At 48.7% G+C, this 20757-nt stretch overlaps 6 protein-coding genes across 6 annotated transcripts; 4 read left to right on the plus strand and 2 right to left on the minus strand.

The window, feature by feature from the left end:
• Positions 1-1312: 1312 nt before the first annotated feature.
• On the plus strand, positions 1313-5174 carry FSUBG_11255 (ferric reductase; the record flags this gene model as incomplete). Its single annotated transcript, XM_036675918.1, has 4 exons — positions 1313-3145; positions 3395-3507; positions 3888-4927; positions 4978-5174. The coding sequence occupies 4 exons, from the start codon at positions 1313-1315 to the stop codon at positions 5172-5174; spliced, it is 3183 nt and encodes a 1060-aa protein (XP_036533272.1).
• Positions 5175-5746: 572 nt separating this feature from the next.
• FSUBG_11256 (uncharacterized protein) lies at positions 5747-9641 on the plus strand (the record flags this gene model as incomplete). Its single annotated transcript, XM_036675919.1, has 3 exons — positions 5747-7320; positions 8549-8883; positions 8950-9641. The coding sequence occupies 3 exons, from the start codon at positions 5747-5749 to the stop codon at positions 9639-9641; spliced, it is 2601 nt and encodes an 866-aa protein (XP_036533273.1).
• A 447-nt stretch (positions 9642-10088) lies between these two features.
• Positions 10089-11030, minus strand: FSUBG_11257 (uncharacterized protein; the record flags this gene model as incomplete). Its single annotated transcript, XM_036675920.1, has 3 exons — positions 10089-10535; positions 10605-10895; positions 10950-11030. 3 exons carry the CDS (start codon positions 11028-11030, stop codon positions 10089-10091), a joined length of 819 nt encoding a protein of 272 aa, XP_036533274.1.
• A 1450-nt stretch (positions 11031-12480) lies between these two features.
• FSUBG_11258 (phosphatidylinositol 3-kinase) lies at positions 12481-15285 on the plus strand (the record flags this gene model as incomplete). The annotated part of the gene is made up of 3 exons (XM_036675921.1): positions 12481-12596; positions 12653-12754; positions 12801-15285. 3 exons carry the CDS (start codon positions 12481-12483, stop codon positions 15283-15285), a joined length of 2703 nt encoding a protein of 900 aa, XP_036533275.1.
• A 280-nt stretch (positions 15286-15565) lies between these two features.
• On the minus strand, positions 15566-16882 carry FSUBG_11259 (mitochondrial trans-2-enoyl reductase; the record flags this gene model as incomplete). The annotated part of the gene is made up of 2 exons (XM_036675922.1): positions 15566-16634; positions 16689-16882. The coding sequence occupies 2 exons, from the start codon at positions 16880-16882 to the stop codon at positions 15566-15568; spliced, it is 1263 nt and encodes a 420-aa protein (XP_036533276.1).
• Positions 16883-19250: 2368 nt separating this feature from the next.
• Positions 19251-19961, plus strand: FSUBG_11260 (uncharacterized protein; the record flags this gene model as incomplete). Its single annotated transcript, XM_036675924.1, has 1 exon — positions 19251-19961. One exon carries the CDS (start codon positions 19251-19253, stop codon positions 19959-19961), a length of 711 nt encoding a protein of 236 aa, XP_036533277.1.
• Between the last annotated feature and the right edge of the window lie 796 nt (positions 19962-20757).

The following is a 20757-nucleotide window of genomic DNA, read 5'->3' on the forward strand; positions in this document are numbered from 1 at the left end:
GTGATAGAGACGAACAGGGAGGGAGGATCCTCTGCCATGCCCTGCTGTGCGAGTAAATTCCTTCAGCGCCAAGACGAGTAGTACACAGCCTTTTCGGCCAAGTTTGGATGCTGATTGCCCACAGTATCTGGGATGACAAGTCAAGTAAGGGACTAGGTAACTTGAGCTGGGGGGACCCGTTTACAATACATATTATCACAACGTCCGCTCCGCTGGGCTTCGTGTATTGCCTCTTCATTCCTCTTGGTCTTTGCTTCGTGCCGTTTACGGTGGTTTGTTCCCTGTTTTATTTTTATCTTTTTCTTCTTTCGTCCTCTGGACCATTGAAACATTCTTCGCTGAGGCTGGCCACTCTCTACGTCGATCCGCCTGATAACACTGCTTTCGTCACTGTCGACCACTGTTCACCGGTTCTCGCCCTCGTGTTTGTCTCTGCTTGGGGTTTCGGGTCTCAGAACAGGTTGAAACATTGAAAAACAACCGTTTCCCGCTTGGCTTCGATTGTCATTGTTTCCTTCGGTCGATCATTCATTATTTGGGTATTGTCTTGTGTGCTGCGACAAAGCGCCTCAATTCCTGCCTCATTTATTCCATTCACTACTTACCTACCTTTACCTTGTCATTCTTCATACTCGCCCAAACGTCAACGTCGATCGTCTTAAACGCCTGCCTTTATCGATTGGCCTGTGTCTCAATTCGCCCTTGCCCTTCCTTTCCTTACACGCGGCAATTGACGTTGACCCGTTCTTTACCGCTGATCCAAATCCGCCCAAAGTTGGAGATCGTCAGCCTGGCCTGCTTTCTCTCCAACTGCAACTGAGAACATCACAAGACGACTTGGACTTTCTACGTCATTGAGAACTGCCCTGTAGCGACCAAGTCAGCCTGATTCTCCGCGGATTGTTTATTGTTCTTTGCTGCCCTTGCCGCTCTTTGCCTTTGTGCTGCGTTACATTGTGTGTTGAACACACCCTCACCAGCACCAAACACTCCCAAGTCACCACTGAACATCTCGCTCGCCGATCACGATTTATCGACACAAGCGCCAAGTCAATCATTTGTTTACCATCATGTTCTGACACCAAACAGCGAACACAAGGAGGAACAGCATACACTTACTTTCTTTAAAACCACCACTGACCTCTTGACTCTGATTCGGGGACCTTTTGTTCGTCGCACAATTATACTGTCCTTCATTGATTCACAGCGAACTGCGAGCCCTCCCTCTTCATTCGTCTGAAGACCTCGGATAAAAAGAAACCGACTCTCATTTACTACTACACTTGCTCCCAGAGAGCAACTACTTAACAAGATGGATTTCACGCGGCGCAGGATCGCCGATATCAGCTCATACATACCAACATCAACCCTCAAATCTCGTGGTGAAGCCGCTCCTGCAGATGCTGAGGCAACTCCAAACTATCACTCAAATCTCGATGGTGTAAATCAACCCATGAATTTACTTTTTAAAGATGCCTTGTGGTGGACCTTGGGTATCATGGCCCTTGTTGTTCTGTCCATCAGAATAATTGAAATCCTGTGGATGAGACTCCGCCAGGTGTCTGCCATGAATGTGTCGGGTTCCAAACAAGCGTACTGGAGAATATCTCAATGGAGCTGGATGCCCAACGTCAAGAAGAACCTCATATACGCTCCTCTGTGGAACAAACGTCACAACAGAGAGTTCAAGTTATCCTCTGCTATCAGCATGGGAACCCTTCCTTCGCGACTTCACTTCATCATCCTCTTCATCTACCTGGGCAGCAACTTGGCCTATATGTTCGTCCTCAACTGGCACAATGAGAACAAGCTTGCTTTCTGTGCCGAGTTACGAGGCCGCTCAGGAACCTTGGCCCTGGTCAATATGGTGCCCTTGATCATTTTCGCTGGGCGCAACAACCTCCTCATTGGCCTCCTCAAGATCAGCTTCGACACCTACAATCTTCTACATCGATGGATGGGTCGCATTGTGGTCCTCGAGTCTATCATCCACACTATCGCCTGGCTCATTGTCGCCGTCGACGACTTGGGTTGGGATGGTGTTGGCCATAAACTTTCCCATGGACTTTTTGAAGGCTCGGGAGCCGTTGGCACGGTTGCTATGACCTTCCTCCTTCTACTTTCTGTTTCGCCTTTGCGTCATGCCTTTTACGAAACTTTCCTCAGCGTTCACATTGTCCTAGCCTTCGTTGCCTTCGTTGCTACATGGATTCACTGTGCTTCGTCTGCACTCAAAGGTGGCCTACCTCAACTTCCCTGGATCATGGCCATCATGGCCATCTGGTTCGCCGACCGCCTCGCTCGTATGCTCCGGATTGTCTTTGTCAACTGGTCTTCCAAGGGGTGGACTGATGCGGTGTGCGAGGCTATGCCCGGCAACGTCACTCGAGTCACCCTCCACTTACCTCGATATGTCGATATCAAGCCTGGCACTCACGCGTACCTGCGCTTTTGGGGTCTTTGTGCCTGGGAGAGCCATCCTTTCTCTATCTGCTGGGTCAATCATGTACGCGATAACAGCTTACCAATTGCGGAAAAGGATCCTCTCCATGCAGTCGACAAGTCAACCATGACCACTACAGTCTCTTTCCTGATTGGTGCCCAGACAGGTTTCACTAAGAAGCTCTTTGACCGTGCCTCCAGATGCCCGCGAGGTCTCCGTATCAAGGCTGCAATGGAAGGCCCATACGCCGGACATAACAGCCTTGATTCATATGGCCATGCAGTCCTCTTTGCCGGCTCCACTGGAATTACTCACCAAATCTCCTACATCCGCCATCTCCTCGAAGGATACAACCAGGGCACTACTGCTGCTCGACGCATTACACTTGTCTGGATTATCCGCGAATACGAATCTCTCGAGTGGGTGCGGCCCTACATGGATACAATTCTTCGTATTCCAAATCGAAAAGACATCCTCCGCATCCAGATCTTCGTCACCCGTCCTCAGAACCCACGCGATATTGTCAGTGCTAGCGCCACGGTGCGCATGTTCCCGGGACGGCCAAACGTTCCCCTGATCTTGGCCCGAGAGGTGCAAGAGCAGATGGGTGCCATGTGCGTCACAGTTTGTGGCCCCGGTGCTCTTGCTGATGATGTTCGGGGTGCTGCTCGAGCAGTGCAGGGCTCAACCGTGGTGGACTTTGTGGAAGAAAGCTTTACGTGGTGAACTGCTACGAGAGTGGTGGAAGTAATCGAGAGGGAGGTTTCCGTTCGAACTGTACATACTTACGGCAAGTGGGGGTTATCTTATGGAGGGAGGTTGATATCATGGACAATCATAGCGTAAAAGCGTTTCCATAAAGCGGTCGTATTATTAGAGATCTTAAGAGAACTATTACTGGAACGAACCACATTTTTGTTTTTATTAGTGACATGTTTAACTATAATCCAGGTACTTATTACCATACCCGGTCCCTTCATTGATGAGGCTCAGGCAAAACCTGGCACGTTTGAGTTCCACCCAATCAAGATTCAGTTGTCAGATCCAAAGTCCAAGGATGGTAGGTAGGTATGTGCCTTACCTGTGGAGACCCTTCCCTGCCTGCCCCGCAAACTTCTTTTCTCAGGGCAGGTGGGGCTCAAGGTTAATTGAAAGAAGTACGTACCTACCTCACGTCGCGTTTACCTCCTCAGGACGCGATTGTGCCACAACTCAACCTTTTAACTTTAACAAAACGCTAAGGTTACAAGTTCTCAACGGATACAAGAGCATACATAACTTGATTAGATTCTAAGTTAGGTAATGCCTACATTTAAACGACTCATCCTATCGCACGAATGCCTACTCGAACACATAATTCCCCGTCGCATTCGCGATCATCATCGCCGGCCTCAAGAGCCACCCCGGCGCATCGAAATTTAGCGGTCAGAGAACGGGATTCAAGTCGCTCCGCATCTGGAGCCAAGAGGAAGAGAACGGACACAAGAAACGGAGAACCCGCGAGCCATCGAAGACGGACCGTTGAACCTACAGCGGGCAGCGAAGACGAGGAGGAAGACGAGGATGTCTACGACCCTGACCAGCCACTGGAGGAGCGCCGCAGAGTCCAGCAGGGCTTCAGAGATTTACTTCGCGATGTGACGGAGAACACCGAGGAATACTTACAAGGGGACTCGCGAGGGCTTCATGAGGCCATTCTCCGCGCTGATGAACTATCGAAGAAAGTGAGGCAGACTACAGAAGCAACAATCGACTCACGGCTACTCGTTAGCACTACCGACTTATCTTACCGAAAGACTTTGAGACTCACACAAGGCAGCCTCTCTCAAGGTATCGATGTTGATGAGTTTGTTTCAAAATGCATCACATATATGAGACATGGTCGAGGAATTATGGACGATAATGCACCCGAGCTCTCGAGCACCCAACGCCAAAGAAGAAGGACCACAAGGGGGGATGAAGATGGCGAGGACGACATCGGGGACGAGGGCGATATGATGAATTGGCCGCATCTTGGCCGTTTTGCCAGCTTGCCTTACATCAGGCGTCCCGCCCTCCCCGGGTTCCTCCTTGGACCTCTGTCGGTCGAGAAGAAGGCTCGCAAGATCACAAAGAGAAGTGCACCCTTCAGACCTAACAACCTGACTGAGACGCGCCCTGAAGTGCTCAATGTCGAGGATCTGGCCAAGAAGGAGAACGATCTCACCGCGATTTGCGGCAAGATTCTTCATCAATTACAAGCTCTCCAGGCGAACATTCAAGGAACTGTGGCGGACCTGATTGACGAGAATATGGACGAGGAGGAACAGAACAGGATTATGCATCAATATGGTCTTCGGAGCACCGGTGGCATTGACTTGATGCGATTCGTTGTGAATCCAAAATCCTTCGGCCAAACCATCGAGAACATGTTCTACGTCAGCTTCCTTGTCAGAGACGGCAGAGTGAAGATCGATTTTGATGAATTCGATTTACCAGCGCTTGGTTAGTTAATCATGGCCGGGACGTCTGAAACTCGCTAACTCGATGTTTAGAAATCATAGAGAGAGATGTCGAGGGAGAGGAAGAAGAGCCGACACGACACGGGGCAGCGAAGCACCAAGCAATTCTTTCCATGGACATGGAGACCTGGCAGGACATTATTGACACATTCGACCTCAAAGAGCCCATGATTGCTCACAGAAAGGAGGTGACGACTTCGGGACCTGGTGCGCGAGGTTGGTATAGCTGAGTGGGAAAGGGGAAGCATGAACAATCATGCCGAGTCTTTCAGTTCCATGATTCATTGTCTTGAAACACACGGGATAACCTTGCTTGCATGTGAGATACCTATCAGGCAGTGGTTCGGAGATGGCCAATATGGTGTTGTGCACAGGCCCTTAGCAAACAAACTGTTTTCTTTGTTCTTGCTCTCCCCTGACCTCTGTTGTCGGGACAGTAATGAAGAGATGCTCAGTTGGCGGCGATGACTCTTTGTGTAAGACTGCTTGCTCACGATAAAAGGTCTGCGCCCGTTTTATTTCTGACACATTGCCAACAGTGTCAAAGAGAAGCGTCCGATCCAAATAATCTGAATCGACAAAGGCATCCACGCAGCTGCAAGCCGCTTGTTTAATCTCTTCATAACTACCTCCTACTCATCGTGTCTCTTGGTCGAGTACTAGCGACTGTTTCGATAATCCTTTTCACATTGTTGCATGGCAAAACTAGTTGCTTTTGTCACATTAACCCGGGAGTCGTGCAGCAAATTTCTCACAGCTCCAAATTCAAATCCACCTTTGTTTAAGTACCCAGTCAGTCAAGATGTCAGTTACTGATCCCTTCGTCGAATTTGAAAAGAACCTCGAGGATCGAATTACTGAAACAGCCGCGGAATGGGATCGTGAGAAGGACAGCCTTACGTCAAGTCTAGAACAATTTTACGAAGAAAAATGTCTGAAAGAGCCTTCCAAATTTCCAAAGAAGGCCATCCAAGTCATGCAAGATTTTAAAAAGAAGGCACTTGAATCGCTCCAAGACCTGCTCGAATGTGTCTGTACCACACAACAGAGCCAGGACAAGGAGACCAAGCGCCAACTCAAAGTTCTGGTATCTATTTTGAAGGAACAATTTCAGACGTACACGTCACGAAGCGACCAAGAAGAGCGTAATTTACGACATCGGTTGCTCGGGATGGAGAGGAACAGGCCCCCTAATCCTGCATCAAACCTTGAGCAGAAGCCAGAAAAGCCCGTACCAAAACGTCGAACTTCCATGTACAAACGCGTTGGCAGTGCTGGGAAGGCTTTCGAGCGTGCCAAAGTTGCTGAGAGGATCATAGGTAGCCAACAGGCCAATTGGCAGCCAAGACGCTCTCGCCATTCTCGTCAGAGACAGAATGCTATACGTATGGAAAAGACCTTAAGAGGTCTAAACGAGAACTCAGCTATTTCTGGGCTGTACAACCGATCGCAAACTTATGGTAATCCGAAAGGACCGGCTCGTCGCACCTCCATGACGGCCTCTAGACCACCCACAGCGACCCGGCCCAAGAGGCGGTACACAGGAAGATCTCTATGGCAGGAACTCAATGATTCCGAGTTGCATAGTGACGAGCCTGACGATGCTCTTGACAAGATACTCGCCAAACCTCCTTTTAAGCAGGAGGCTGTCGCTGCTCAGGGTTATAGGCATCCTCGCATAGGTGAGGGACTCCTTATAGACGACGCATTTGCTCTTGGGCAGCAACTCAATGAAGAGTTCAGTACCACATCCTCTCTGGCTGATGCTGAAGACTCGGATAGTGAGGATACCGAAGTCGAAGAAATGGCCGAAGAGGGAAAAGAGCAACAGAAGAGGGGTCTTCAAGGCACCATCATGCCTTCACCCAACAGGTGGCAGAGTAGTCTGAAGGAGGAGAATACTCCACAGAAGGACAGCGATGATGAGAAGGAGGCTGTCTCTGAAGACAAGAAAGGAGATGGCCCTGCTAAAGACATGTCGAGCAACGGCACTGGTGAATGCTCAAACATACCGGAAGCATCCCAAGAGGCGAACACGCCAGCACCAGGGAACAGCGATGGCGGCGATGATCCGGATCCAGATCCTACTGAAGGGGCTTCCGCTGATATTGCCCTTTCACAATCATCCACAAAGACTTCTGGTAGCTTCCAATCCTTGAAAAAGTGGTCTCGGGTCTTGATATTGCTGGTGAGGAAGTTTATACTTGAACAGGTCTGGGCTTGGTGTCTTGCCTTTGCGTTTGTCTATCGACTTATCTCCTGGTTTTTTCGCCGTCTCGTCAGGCGTAGGACCGTGGATAACGACGGCAAAGCGCTGAAATTCCCCACCCCACCTCCGTATGTGGAGGTGGTCGCTTTCAACATTCTTTTCTTCCTGTATGTTCTTGGCTGGTGGTTAGATGTACGCCAGGAAAGAGACCTGTGGGAAATTGCCAACGGCCAGACGAGGGATCATATGTTGACGTACATGGCGACACAACCGTCGTGGACATTAACTTTGATGTCTTATTATACAAGCTCTTTAGGGTATATCTTGGGGCTTCCGGGGGTATTGCTATCCTGGACGTTGGCCGTTATGAGTGTTGTTTGGCAACTTCTGACTTCGTTTGTAACTCCATCATGGGCTTGTTTCACAGATGTCGTTGAAAGTGCAGTCTTGGTAATCAAGACATACAAACCGACAGGTGGCTGATGGAAATGATAGTGGGTGGGGGTTCCGGGATTATTGTTTTTCTTTTCTTCTTCTTTTTTTCTTGTTAACAGTCGCTTTCGAAGATATATATATATAATATAGATATGTGTGTATGTGTGTGTGTTAGTTTTGCTTGGTGTTGTTCTCTTGGTCTGGATTGTAGAGTCCAAGCTGTCTATACTCCGAAACAGAACGGAGTACAATATCATATTCGGTATTGAGTTATCTTTCATGTCCAAAATATCCGAAACCGACGAGCTTCCAGATAATTCAGCTGAATTCGTTCATTTGACCAGAAAAGTATACACGTACCGAAGAGTCCTTATTGAGCCGAGGTTGAACTCTTGTATCGGGCTCTCGGGGTGAAGTAACGTGCCGGATGGATCAAGCTACCTACAAAACGTTGAAAAGATATTTGGAATCAATCAATTGTCCTATTTGCCAGGGAACGTTTAAGTTACCAGGTACATGGTAGATAAGAGAACTGATTAGTACTTTGCGCTGCATCCCAGCCTAAGAGAGCGTATGAGTTAGTGAGTCTACGGTATTTCAAATGCCTACAGCACCAACAACACTCACATGCTGGTCCGTTGTAGTTATCCACTATTGACGCTTGAGTTAGCAGTCCCGATTTCCAGGGTCTCGGGCCAACACAGCCAGAGTCGGCCGATTGATTGTTAGTGGGATCGGAATGTTGATGTCATTGAAGAAATGCAAAGACGAATGAATTCTAGGTTCTAAGGTATCCTCAACTGGAGTATCCGTAGGCATTACCAATTCAAGTTCGCGTTCAAGGCTCCGCCTCGACATTGGATGACAATTAATTAATTAATTAATTAGTTAATTAATTTCCTTGCTCGTCATGATACGTCCGACGTCTCGAATTCAATACTTAAACATCAACACATCCAGATCATTCCAGCACCAACAAAGATTCTTTCTATTTTCACGTGCCTTTAATAAACAGACTCCAACGCACGACTCCAACGTCATTCGTCTTCAACGTCATATTGCAACATCATCAATCAACAGACCCAAACTCACAACCTCTCTCACTCTACCAGCACAGAATCACAACCTCAGCACACAATCAGAAATCTCCAACTCTGCAGAAATGTCGTCCAAACTCATCCCTTCAGACCCTGATCATGTCATGGTCATTCGAAATGTCACCCCCAACATTGCCACTTTCTCAGTCCCCTTTTCACGATTTGGAAAGGTCAAGATCGGTGGCCGAGGCACTCTAGGTATGCTCTCCTACCTACCTACCTACTCATACAAAGTAACTTGAGCGCAATACTGACCTCCAATAGTCAAACTCACCTCTGGAGGCCTTGCCATCTTCTCACCAGTCGCACTCACCAAAGCCACCCAAGCCAAAGTCGTGGAGATGGGAGGCGACGTCCGCTATATCGTTGCTCTGGACTATGAGCACCATATCTTCATTTCTGAGTGGAAAAACGAGTACCCTTCAGCCAAGATCATCGGCCCAGAGGGTCTGCCAGAAAAGCGAGCCAAGCAGACCGACGATCCTAAGATCAACGATGATGAGTTTGCTGTTGTCTTCAAGAAGGAAAACAAGCGGGAAATCAAGATTGACCCCGACTTCGATGCCGACTTTGACTATGAATACGTCGACGGCCACGCCAACCTTGAGATTGTCTTCTTCTACAAGCCTGAGCAAGTCCTGATCCAGGCTGATCTTCTCTTTAACCTACCCCCCACCGAGCAGTACAGTAAAGTGCCCGAATCCGAATTGCCCGCCGATGGAGCTGTTGGCAAGCTTTTCGCATGCGTTCAGAACCCCCGTGGTGATACCAAGTGGTTACAGAGATTCAACTGGTATCTCCTCGCCAAGAACCGTGAAAGTTTCAACGACAGCATGGCGCAGATCGCCAAGTGGGACTTTCATACCATGGTCCCTTGCCATGGAGATGTTCTGGAGGGAGACGGAAAGGAGGTGTTTATGAAGGTGTTTGACTGGCATCTCCAGGGACACAAATAGACGTAAAGGATGATGAGGTGATGAGGATGATGATGTACGAACAGAGCATAGAGGAGGAGATGAGGAGTGATGTACAAACATTTGTAGTAATTTGTGATCATACCGTATATATGTACGAGAAACTCTTTTAATAGACCGACCAGTCTGATGGTCTTCCAATAATGTAACACCATACAATCTCATGATTATAATACCATCATGTACTGACTGGCCTCAGGAGATTATAGTGATTTGAAATTTGAGAATTTGACTAATCATTGGGTAGTTATAACCCTATTTTGAATCCGAAACGCCAGTATTGCAACAGTCATTCATGCATTTACTTTTGCCCTTGTCCAGTGTACGCCTTTTAACGCCTTCGCTTCTATCCGTCGCGATTTCATCGGACATGAACTCTCGGTTGCGCGAAGACTCTGCAGCAGAAATAGCCGACTGCTTCCTCACTCTTTATAAATGTGTAGCCTCGGGAGCAGCTGATGGTTGTGTCGATTGCTTCCTTGACGGAGGCTCGGGCTCCATCTCTACAAATCCAAACACAGGATGTTCGGCACTGATTAATTCACCTCCTTTGTGAACGTAGTCGCTGAGTTTCCCGAGTATAACAAACTCAACCTTGAGTTTCACCGAGTAGGTCACTGCCTTGATGCCCTGTTGCCACAGGAAATTGTTGGTAAAGCTAACGGCGAGGAGCGTAACATCGACTAGCACGATTCCCACATTAATAGCAAACAGGTGCCAGATTATTCGAGGAGTCTGGTTTTCAGTTTCTCTTCTCCTGATGATCTCCATCATTTTCCAAATGTAAAGACCTGAAAGTAAGAAATCTTGAGCACAAAAGAATGCCAGCTGAGCCTTTTGAACCTTGATGAATGCGCCGTTGCGGTCGAGCTTTTGCTGCGTGCCGATAGCAAACAAAAGACCAGTAACTGTGCTATGTCATATAAGAGCATTAAGGATAATCACCCATTTCGTAACCTTCAAAATGGTGATGCTTTTGACGAGCAAGTTGAGTCGAGAATATAGAACGAGAGCTTGGCCGGTAGTCAGGAGTATCCAGCCAATGTTGTTGATGAGCATGTTGGTAACATCCCCTATAACATCGAAATAGCGGACCAGCCAGCCACTCGCATACGGCAGCACACCAATGGAAGCCACAGCAAGGCTCCAGGAGAAGAGGTCGTTATGCCGCCTGGATGATGTCAAGATAAGGAGAAGCAGCTCGATGCCATTGTACAGCGAAATAGTGGCACAGGTCTATCAGGCGTGTTAAATCGAGTACTCGAATATCGAATTCGACAGGGGCCGTACTATGACTATCATAGCCTCTGGGGTATATCTTCCCGAAGACGTAAACTTGGAGGCGGCATCGGTGCGTCTCGAAAGAGACATGTTGGCCTTCTTTGGGAGGGCCAAGGTCGTGACATGAGTCGAAGCAGCAGAGAGCAATGCTCTAGGGAGAGAGAGAGCATCGAGTCCGAGAATTGAAGGTTGTTGAGATTACTATAGGTCGTTATGACGCCTCAAAAGGCCGCACGTGATAGGTCCTCTAAGACCTTAGGCCTACTCCGTATAGGTGAAGGAGGTTCAGATGCTGTGGCTTGCTAGGCCAGGGATAGGAAATGCCTAAAGTTTTTTGATTGATTGGGATGATGGTGTGGCTTCTAGGTTTGGGCCATGCGCTTTGAAGATTGGGATGCGCCTAGCTATGCAGTATCCATGTCCGCTATGAGGTAGGACCGCGGATCGGGATATAAGTGCCGCAGAGGGTAGCTACATATAATACCTACTTATCTTATGTATGTACGCAGTATGAAATGAACCAATGCTTGGGACTGGTCCATTAGTCTGGGCGGGAAGTATAAGAAAGTCTGGGGTCATTAGGCATCGAGAACTGCCACTGTCATTGCCAGGTCTGTGTTTGAATACCTTCACAAGGTACCTTAGGTATCCAGGGGCACTTGTAAGAAGCTCGACTAGCAATGTTACGTAGCATATTGGCTGATTTTCGGGAATTGAATCTTTGACACATGCCGATGTTTGGTTGATGAAAATACGAGAGAACATTGGCGGATGTAGTTACACTGTACAGTATCCCATCAACAGGCTGGGAAGTGAGCAGCCAAACAAAAAGTAAAAAAGTATCAATCCCCAGTCCGGGAGTAGAGGTTCGATGATGCGGTAACAGCGGCTGATCAAGGAACTAGGTACTATACATACCTAAGATAGCCACAAGAGGAAATTCATAGACAAGCCAATCAAAGGCTTGGTTGGGGCCTCAGCCAATGATTAATTTGGAAAGTGCGTGAATAAGAAGAAACATTCCTGTTTCCTTCAATTGCTAATCGAGCGAGGAGGTCAATGAATCTTGGCTTTGAATACCTTATTAGCTTAGTATAGTAGCCAAAGTGATGTCTGTGGAGACTGTGCTACCTATGGATGGAACCTGAGCTGAGGAGCTGAGCCGGTCTTTATGACTGGGGCCATGTGACTGGATTGATTGAATCTTCTCCACAGTGATCAAGCTGCGGGAGCTGAGCTGAGCTGTGAACGTCACTTTGCCTTATCTTATCGCACGTACCAGCCACTACTAAGGTACTGTACCATCAACCTGCCTAAGGTACCTACCTTACCTACCTGTATTCACAACGCAACTCCAAACCTCCAACACTAACAATAGCTCTCATTCTCTGCGCGTATTCCCACCTCTCTTCTATTTACACAGCATGACATAGCCTATCATGTCTGAGTACGGGCGTATGGACCCGTTCTCCTTTGCGGCTTCCAAGGACGTCCATCATCCTGTGAACGTTCGCATGTAATGCCCCTCGAACCCTCCATCATGGGAACACTGAAGTTGACCTTTAGCAGTATGAACCTCGAGGGTGACGAACCGCCCTTCAAACACTCCACTCTTCTCGAGCGCCCCGACTTGCGCCACGTTGGGTCCAACCTTGGGTGCGCGACATCGCTTACTATCCTAACTTTTGCGAAACACTAACAAGAGCTGCTAGCCCGTACTCTGACCTTTATGTCACAGTACAGATCTGGGCTGGATCAAAACCCTTGACTGTCCCTGTTCAGACCGCTTATAAACCTTTTCGATCCGAGCGAAAGTACGATACCCCTCGACTGTGATGGCATACGTATTGACCAAGTTAGATGGAATGAGTGGCTACAGTTGCCTATCACATACGACTCCTTACCAGCGAACTCATGCTTGGCTATAACAGTGTGGGACCTATCACCGACTGGCGGCAAAGAGGCCATAGGCCATGCCATTCCGTTTGGCGGCACGACACTGCCCATGTTTGATGAGGACAATCAAGTACAGAAAGGACGACAAAAGTGTCTTGTCCACCGACACAAGAATGCAGACGGCACCGACAACTCAACAACGCCCGCGTTGGTTTCGACAAAGAAGAAAACATCGCGAAAAGGTGAAGTCCCTCCACTAGATAAGGATGCAGAAGAGTTAGAACGGATGGAGACCTTGTTCAAGAAACACGAGATGGGCGAGATTCCTCGGGTTGACTGGCTGGATCAGATGGTCTTTCGAAGCTTTGAGAAACGAGGCCTGCAAGCTGCCAAATCGTCAATGAAAATGCTCCAGAGGCAACGAGCTATCAACGGTGAGAATGATCCGGACAATCGAGATGGTGAAAACAAGGATGGTCGCCCTGGACAGTCGACATTCTTACTGAACGTGGAGTTGCCACGTTTCGATTTCCCCGTTGTCTTCGCTGACCACGAATACGATCCGCCCCCGATTTCAGCTTTCCAGAATCTTTCGGTTTCGCAGGCAAGCATCGCAAATCGTCAGCCGGAGGTTCATTACGGCCCAGGTATCAATGCCGTGGGCGAGAGTTCTTCGGCACCTGGTAGGCGGCTCATCAAAGTCTACGACCCTGAGGTTGGACACAGAGACAACCCTGCAGAGGCCAAGCATCGAAGACTATTCAGAAGCTCGTATCGGCACGGCATCATTGATAAGAACTTGAAGCCGAATGCAAAGGTTCGAGATGAGCTCAATCTCATCATGTCGTATTCTCCAACTCATGTCCTCACCCCAGAGGAGGCAGATCTGGTATGGAAATTCCGGTACCACTTGACACGAGACAAGAGAGCGTTGACAAAGTTTGTCAAATCTGTCAACTGGAGAGACCAGGGTGAGGCGAGGCAAGCTATTCAAGTTCTCGGGCGCTGGACTGCAATCGATGTTGACGATGCGCTGGAGCTTCTCGGGCCATCTTTCGACAACTCTGCTGTGCGTTCGTATGCCGTAGACAGATTACGAAAAGCCGACGACAAGGAACTTCTGCTTTATCTTCTTCAACTTGTCCAAGCGCTCAAGTATGAGCACATATCAGCAGATTCAGAGGAGGAAAGCAGTCAAGATTCATCTCTGGCCCGTTTCCTGATCCAGCGTGCGGCTTCCAACTTTTTGCTCGGTAACTATTTCCACTGGTATCTTATGGTTGAGTGTGACGATGCCAGCCCCGAGCAAGGTCTTGATAATCGCAACATCTACCGCAAGGTCGCATACGACTTCATGGCCGAGCTTGTCAAACAGCCAGATGGTCAGGAAACGCGCAAGACTCTGTTACGTCAAGCAGAGTTAGTTGCTATTCTTTCGAGAATCGCTCAAGAGGTCAAAACCTCGAATGAATCCATTCCGAAGAAGGTCGACCGAGTCAAGCACTTTCTGGCTGATCCCAAAAACGAGTTGTTATCATTCGATCCGCCCTTGCCGATGCCGCTTGATCCTTCAGTACTGATTACAAGCATCATACCAGACCAAACAGTTGTGTTCAAGTCTTCACTAAACCCGTTCAAGTGCACCTTCAAGACAACAATGGGGAGCTCCTATGCGATTATCTTCAAGCTGGGCGATGATCTTAGACAAGATCAGCTTGTTATCCAGATCATCACTCTGATGGATCAACTGCTGCAGAAAGAGAACCTTGACCTCAAGCTGTCGCCCTACAAGATCCTGGCGACAAGTACTTCTGCCGGTGCTTCGCAGTTTGTACAATCCCAAAGCTTGTCAAGTATTGCTAACAAGTTCAAAAACAACCCAGCTTTGGCCTACCTCAAGATTAACAATCCGGATGACAATCAGCCACTTGGCGTCCGACAAGAAACGCTGGACACATACGTAAGATCTTGCGCAGGGTACTGTGTCATCACTTATATCCTAGGTGTTGGCGATCGTCACCTGGAGAACTTGCTTCTTGCACCTGACGGTCACTTCTTCCATGCCGACTTCGGCTACATTCTTGGCAGAGATCCCAAGCCTTTTGCGCCTCTGATGAAGCTGTCCAAGGAGATGGTTGATTGCATGGGCGGCGTGAACTCAGAGCATTACAAGCAGTTCAAGCAGTACTGCTTCCTTGCGTTTACGGCACTACGCAAAAACTCAAATCTTATTCTCAATCTCTTTAGTCTCATGGTAGATGCCAACATCCCTGATATCCGACTTGAGCCTGATAAGGCAGTGCTTAAGGTCCGAGACCGTTTCCACTTGGAGTTGAGTGAAGAAGAGGCATTGAGTCACTTTGACCGGATCATTGAGGAAGCTCAGACATCTTATGCCCCTGTTGTCATTGACAAGTTGCATGAGTGGGCACAGGCTTTCAGGGCATAGAATGATTGGCAATGACGCAAGCAGTAGGAGTTGGGGCGTTTATACAATATATATTAGCTTTTGCTAGGCAATAAACCAGGTCTTGATATTTGAGATGCTATTGTTTGCATTTGTCATGCATTTCGTTGAGGACTCGGGTCTGTATACCCGTCGGACCATTTTTTAAGGAGTGGTTACTTATCACACTCTACAGAGGCCTGGTTCACCTGTTTATGATGGAACAACCAGCCCAGCCAATCACGATGTACATTATACTCTTATTCACATATTTCCATCCCGCCTATGTCTCGCCAAAAGTGAAGATGCCCTTGCCCTTACGGAATCCCTCAAGGCCCTGCTGTACGGCATTGCGCAGAGTCTCCTCCTCTGTCTCCCAGTCCCACTTGACCTCCTCGATAGGGACGTCGCGGAACTGGCCAGATCGAATGAGTTGTAGAATATCGTTGATGGCATGTCTCCTGCCGGTAGGATCCTCCTCATTGAGTCTGCTGAGCCAGAAACCAAGGAAACGAACATCCTTGAAGATAAGGAGAGCGAGGGGTAGTGAGACTGGCTGTTTAGCCATGCCACCATAAGAGACCATAGTAGCGCCTTTGCCGAGCGATCGAGCGATTGTGGTTGCTGACTTGCCACCAACACAGTTGAGACCTAGACCGATCTCCTCACGACCCTTGCGGGTGATTTCTGCTAGTTGATCCTTCCATTGAGAAGCTAGAAACTGAGTTTCGGTAACGACGACATCTGCGCCGAGGTCTTGGAGCTCCTTCTTCAAAGCGTTAGTCGCCCTGGGTGTTTCGCGATCGCGAATAACGTTGATGCTCCTTAAACCCCAGAGCTTTCCAAATTGGATGGCAGCTCGTCCAACACCAGAGTTGGCACCATTCTGAATAAACCATTGACCACTGCCAACTTCAAGGGGGCGCATACCCATACCAGCTTGAAGACCAGCACTGGGTCCATAGTGTCGCAGGATGCGGTAGGCGGTGCATGGGTTGACGCTCACGGTCGCGACTTGTGTAGGAGTCAAGCCCTCCTTATCGATCTTGATAAACTTATCGGCTTCAGCAATGGCATGTGTTCTCCAAGTACCGAACTGGCCGATGGCGGGGATGACCCAGTCGCCTTTCTGTAGTGAGGAGGAGGGTGAGCCTGTAGAGACAACCTCGAAAACACCTTCGTTACCGGGAATGGCGGAAGGTTCAGCGGTACCAATTAAGTTGGTGAAGGGAGGCATAGAGCCATAAACTCCCTGGACTGTGTTGACATCGGCGGGGTTGATGGGAGCGGCGAGAGTTCGGACGAGGACCGAATCCGAGGGAATAGAAGGGGAGACGGAGTGACCATGAAGCCTGAAGACAGTTGTCAGTCTTATCTAGGTACGGTGAGATATACAATAGACGTACTTGAGAACTTTGACTGGGTCTCCAGGCTTTGAGAAGACAAGAGCCTTAGCTTGTGTGTAGCCATAAGGACCCGACTTATATCGTGCGGCGATCATGGGAAGTCGGGTCATATATTGAGCACTGAGCTTAGCCGAGGGCCTTGCAAAGCCTGAGGAGGCGAGTGGCCTGAGGCGCAGACAGTGCGAGCTAGCCATTGCGATGAAGGTATCTACCAAGGTAGTTGATTAATTGTCGGACTGAAATAAAGAAAGAAATTGATTGCCTTTCCTCAATTGAGGTTGACGTTTGATTCAAGCTTGACGAAACAAGTTCAACCGAGCTCGGGTCAAAACGATTAAAGCTCTATGACGTTAAATGTTGACAAGCCAATTAGATTATGCGATTAAATGGGGTCGCATCCCCAGTCAGAGAAACAGAAATTCTGGACCTGGTGAAGATTCTGGAGGGTCCAAGTAGATTAATGAACGTGGGTGGGATGATGGATCCATTCCCGCGTTTGTGGAACGCGGGGGCCTTCCTAGATCGGGAGATGTCAACGAGACGGGTAACACAAGAGATAAGTTGGGAATAGCGTCAGAGTTTCTATAGCTTGAATAGGAAGGGAACGAGAATTGTCTGACTGCGCTAGTTTGGACGGTTCGTGAACGGTGAAGGGTGAGGTACTTGACGATACTTCCCCTATCATGACTCGCAATGGTGAGAAACGGCCCAAAGGGATTGGGACCTTTTCCTGCAAATGCTTGAGGTTGGTAGGGTTGGTCCGAGGACTTGGAACCTTGAGGGGAAAAACTGTAGATCACACAAACTTAGGTTGTTTCCCCTATGCACGATAAAGGGAGGATAGTCCGATCTTGAATCGCTCTAACAGAAAAAGGCAAGACAATCGTGCCGTGAGTGAAACATGTTTTAGTCTTTTGAGCGGGTTCCTGGTCTCCCGTGGAAACGCAATCCAGTCCAACCAAGGAGTCTTTCGGCTGCTCGAGTCGTCGTGTTGAATCTGCAAGTAGGTATGTACTTGTGAGGATAAGTATAGTCGATACGAGCTATTTGAAAGAGCAATCTCGGTAACAAGGCAGCTTGTGAATATGGTCAATGGTATAGCACTGTTGACAGATAACAGCTCGTCACTATCCGTAGGTAGGTAGGTAGGTACCTCAATTATCGACAAGGAACCGTTTGATATAGGCCCGGTTGAAACATGTTGGCGCCAACGTTTCCTCTCTCCGTCGAATGGGTGGTTCATCGAAGTCTTGACAACGTCTGTGGCGTTAGAAAAAGGGTGTTTTCTCGGAGTTGTAAGGGAGAAAGGAAAAGGGAGTAGTGAGTATGATGAATTGACTTTTGAATCTTGTAGGATCAACTCAATGGATCAATCGGTGCTTCTTTTTTTGAGTTTCCAATGTATCACGAACCTTGCTGCTTCGGAATAGTTCGCCATTTGGTGTCATTTTCTTCAATAGTCTCGGTCTGTCCCGTAGGTAGTCTTGAGTGATTGCATTAATGGTTTCCAAGATTGATGGCCAGTACTTTGACGGTACCTCCAAGTCTCGACAGCCGCACGCTGCAAGAGGGACCGCTATCCCCCAAATCGATTAGACCCATCACCATTTCTGGTAACGCGGGTACTGGCCAGCACTTTGCGTGCCCAAACCCGCCCAACTCGCGTGGCTCCAGCAGGGTCCATGGGACAGCGGGTTCGCTGCAGTCCGGGTCTCTCAGGGGCAAGGTCGGAAAAGGAAACACCTTTTGCGTGGCACTCGAACCTCCAAGTACTTCCAAAGTAGCTTTATTAGGTTCGCTGCCAGCCACGACATTCTCCACTTACATCAGGAAGGTCGTACTGTACCTCTCGTGGCTCTCTCCTCCAGCCTAAGACCCGGTCTTGCACCAATTCTTCTCCTCTGAACACATTCTCCTCCCTCTCCCCTCTCCTCTCTCCTCTCCATTCGATTTCTCCTCTCTTGTATCCTACAACATCTACGACCTCATAATATCTCTCTCTACATCAACCATTATCGCCTCAATTGCTCCCCACGTTTGGGATCATCGTCCTTGTTACCAAAAGCACGCCACGCCGCGTGTTGGATCCCTGCACCTTGCAGTCAACCACAAGCCACCAGACCCTTGCTCCAATTTTCCACCTCTACCTTACGCTACGCTACGCTACAGCACTGTGCTGTGCTGTGCTGTCTGCGTCTGTACCTTGCCTCGTTATTCTGCGGTACCTCTTCATCCGGTCAGGTCAAAGCCGTTGACTAGAACTCTCCTTTCTCTTCGCCCTGTTCTTGTGGGGAGTTTGAGACTCTGCTTCGTCATCTAAACCCGCTTGCTGGATCCCAGTCATCAATTACAGCTTCATTGAGAGTTTTGATTGCCATTCCAATTCTCTTGTTGAGCTCCTAGGCCCTCGCTTCGCCCAAGGTATCCTTCTTTTGCTGAATACCTTACCCCTTTCCGAATTCGGGCCCTCGCCATCGAGTCGACCTGCCTTCTTCCATTCTCCGTCCGATCCGCCTCGTATCGTATCGTGCACGAATCACCAATTCACTCATTTCCCCCATTATGTCGTCTCTTTTTGGCAAGAGCGGCGGAGGTTCGCGATTCCAGCTGCCCGCTCTCAACCTCAACTTTGGTAGTATCACAGACGGTACCAATATCCCACCGCCTCCGGAATCACCTGTTCAGAAGGTCCCAACTCCTCCACAGACACCGCCACCCGCCAAAGACGTCAAGGACGAATCCAAGAAGGAGCCAGGACAGGATACATACAGCAGTGTCACCGAGGACGTCAACAAGAACACCCCTCAGCCAAGCATTACTGCTTCTTCTAATGGTAATCTCGCTGGAACAAAACGCTACGCCGACGAGGATGCTCCTTTGAGCCCAGCTGCTTCAAGCCGCCAAGGCAGCATCCGTCGCCTATTCAGTAGAACCATGTTGAATAACACTTATGCAGAGGGCCAGATATCATCGAACGGAAGTGTCCCGGCCGCCGCCGCCGCCGCCGGTGGCCTTGCTCGGCCGAGTAGCCAGGGCGGTGCAAGCTACCTCGACGAGCGCAAGTCTAGGAGAACCAGCGGCTGGTTCAGACGCATGAGGACCGGAGAGACGATTCCCAACAAACGAGCCAGTACCATATTTATGGAGGAAGGTCCTCGTGCACCAACACCCAGGAAACAATCCGCCCCCCCGCCTCCCATGATACCTGAATTGACCGATCTTGAAAAGGACAACGGAAGCTTGGGTTCTGATCTTTTCAAGAACATCAAGTAGATCGACGTTTCATGCGACACCTAGAGCCAAATTCGCCTGCCGTGCTCGACTCGCCAATAATGGCTGGACAGCCACCCCGTTTTTCTTTTTCAACTATTTACATATTCAAGGACCGGAAATTGAGACAAGACAACACATTACACCTATTTTTTATTATTATCGATCGAGCCAAAGTAGCAGCAGCATCACAACATGGGCCAGTCCAACCATTTCTGAAAACGCGTCTCTTCTATCGTGACCGTTTTCTACGCAGCCAGGAGGATGATTTCAGCCCATGTCTTGGGGGAAAGGGTGTCTGCGGTGGAGCAGGGGAAATTGGAGGGAGAAGGAATCAAGAGCAGTGCAGTATGGTGAAGGCAGCTCATCAAGATACCCAACTCGTTTCGCGAGCTCACTTATCCGGTGTGCGAATTACGGATTTGTTTTTCTTCTTGTTTGGCATTGCTTTAGTTGTCTATGCAATGCGCTATGATACTACAATGCAGTCTATCATGGTCATCTTACGGGTTTCATGTCACTATTTGTCATTTATTACTTGCCACCATCACCTGAACGGCCCCTGCTACTACTACGCGGAGAATCATCTCAGATTATTATTATTTTGCGAGAGTTACAAGGCTATTTTCTTTTTCAAAATCTCTTGGGAGGTGACAGAAAGGAGCACGCTGCGGGTGCCCTTTTGGATTCTACACAACTATTTCTAAAAAAGGAACTTGTACAGATAGGTGATTCTGTTTTGAGAGAAAACAAGGAGAGCTTTGGAGACAACATGCCCAGATATTGGTCAAGGCTCCGT

The sequence above is a fragment of the Fusarium subglutinans genome (assembly GCF_013396075.1).
Source record: "Fusarium subglutinans strain NRRL 66333 chromosome Unknown NRRL66333_c0000210, whole genome shotgun sequence".
NCBI lineage: Eukaryota > Fungi > Ascomycota > Sordariomycetes > Hypocreales > Nectriaceae > Fusarium > Fusarium subglutinans.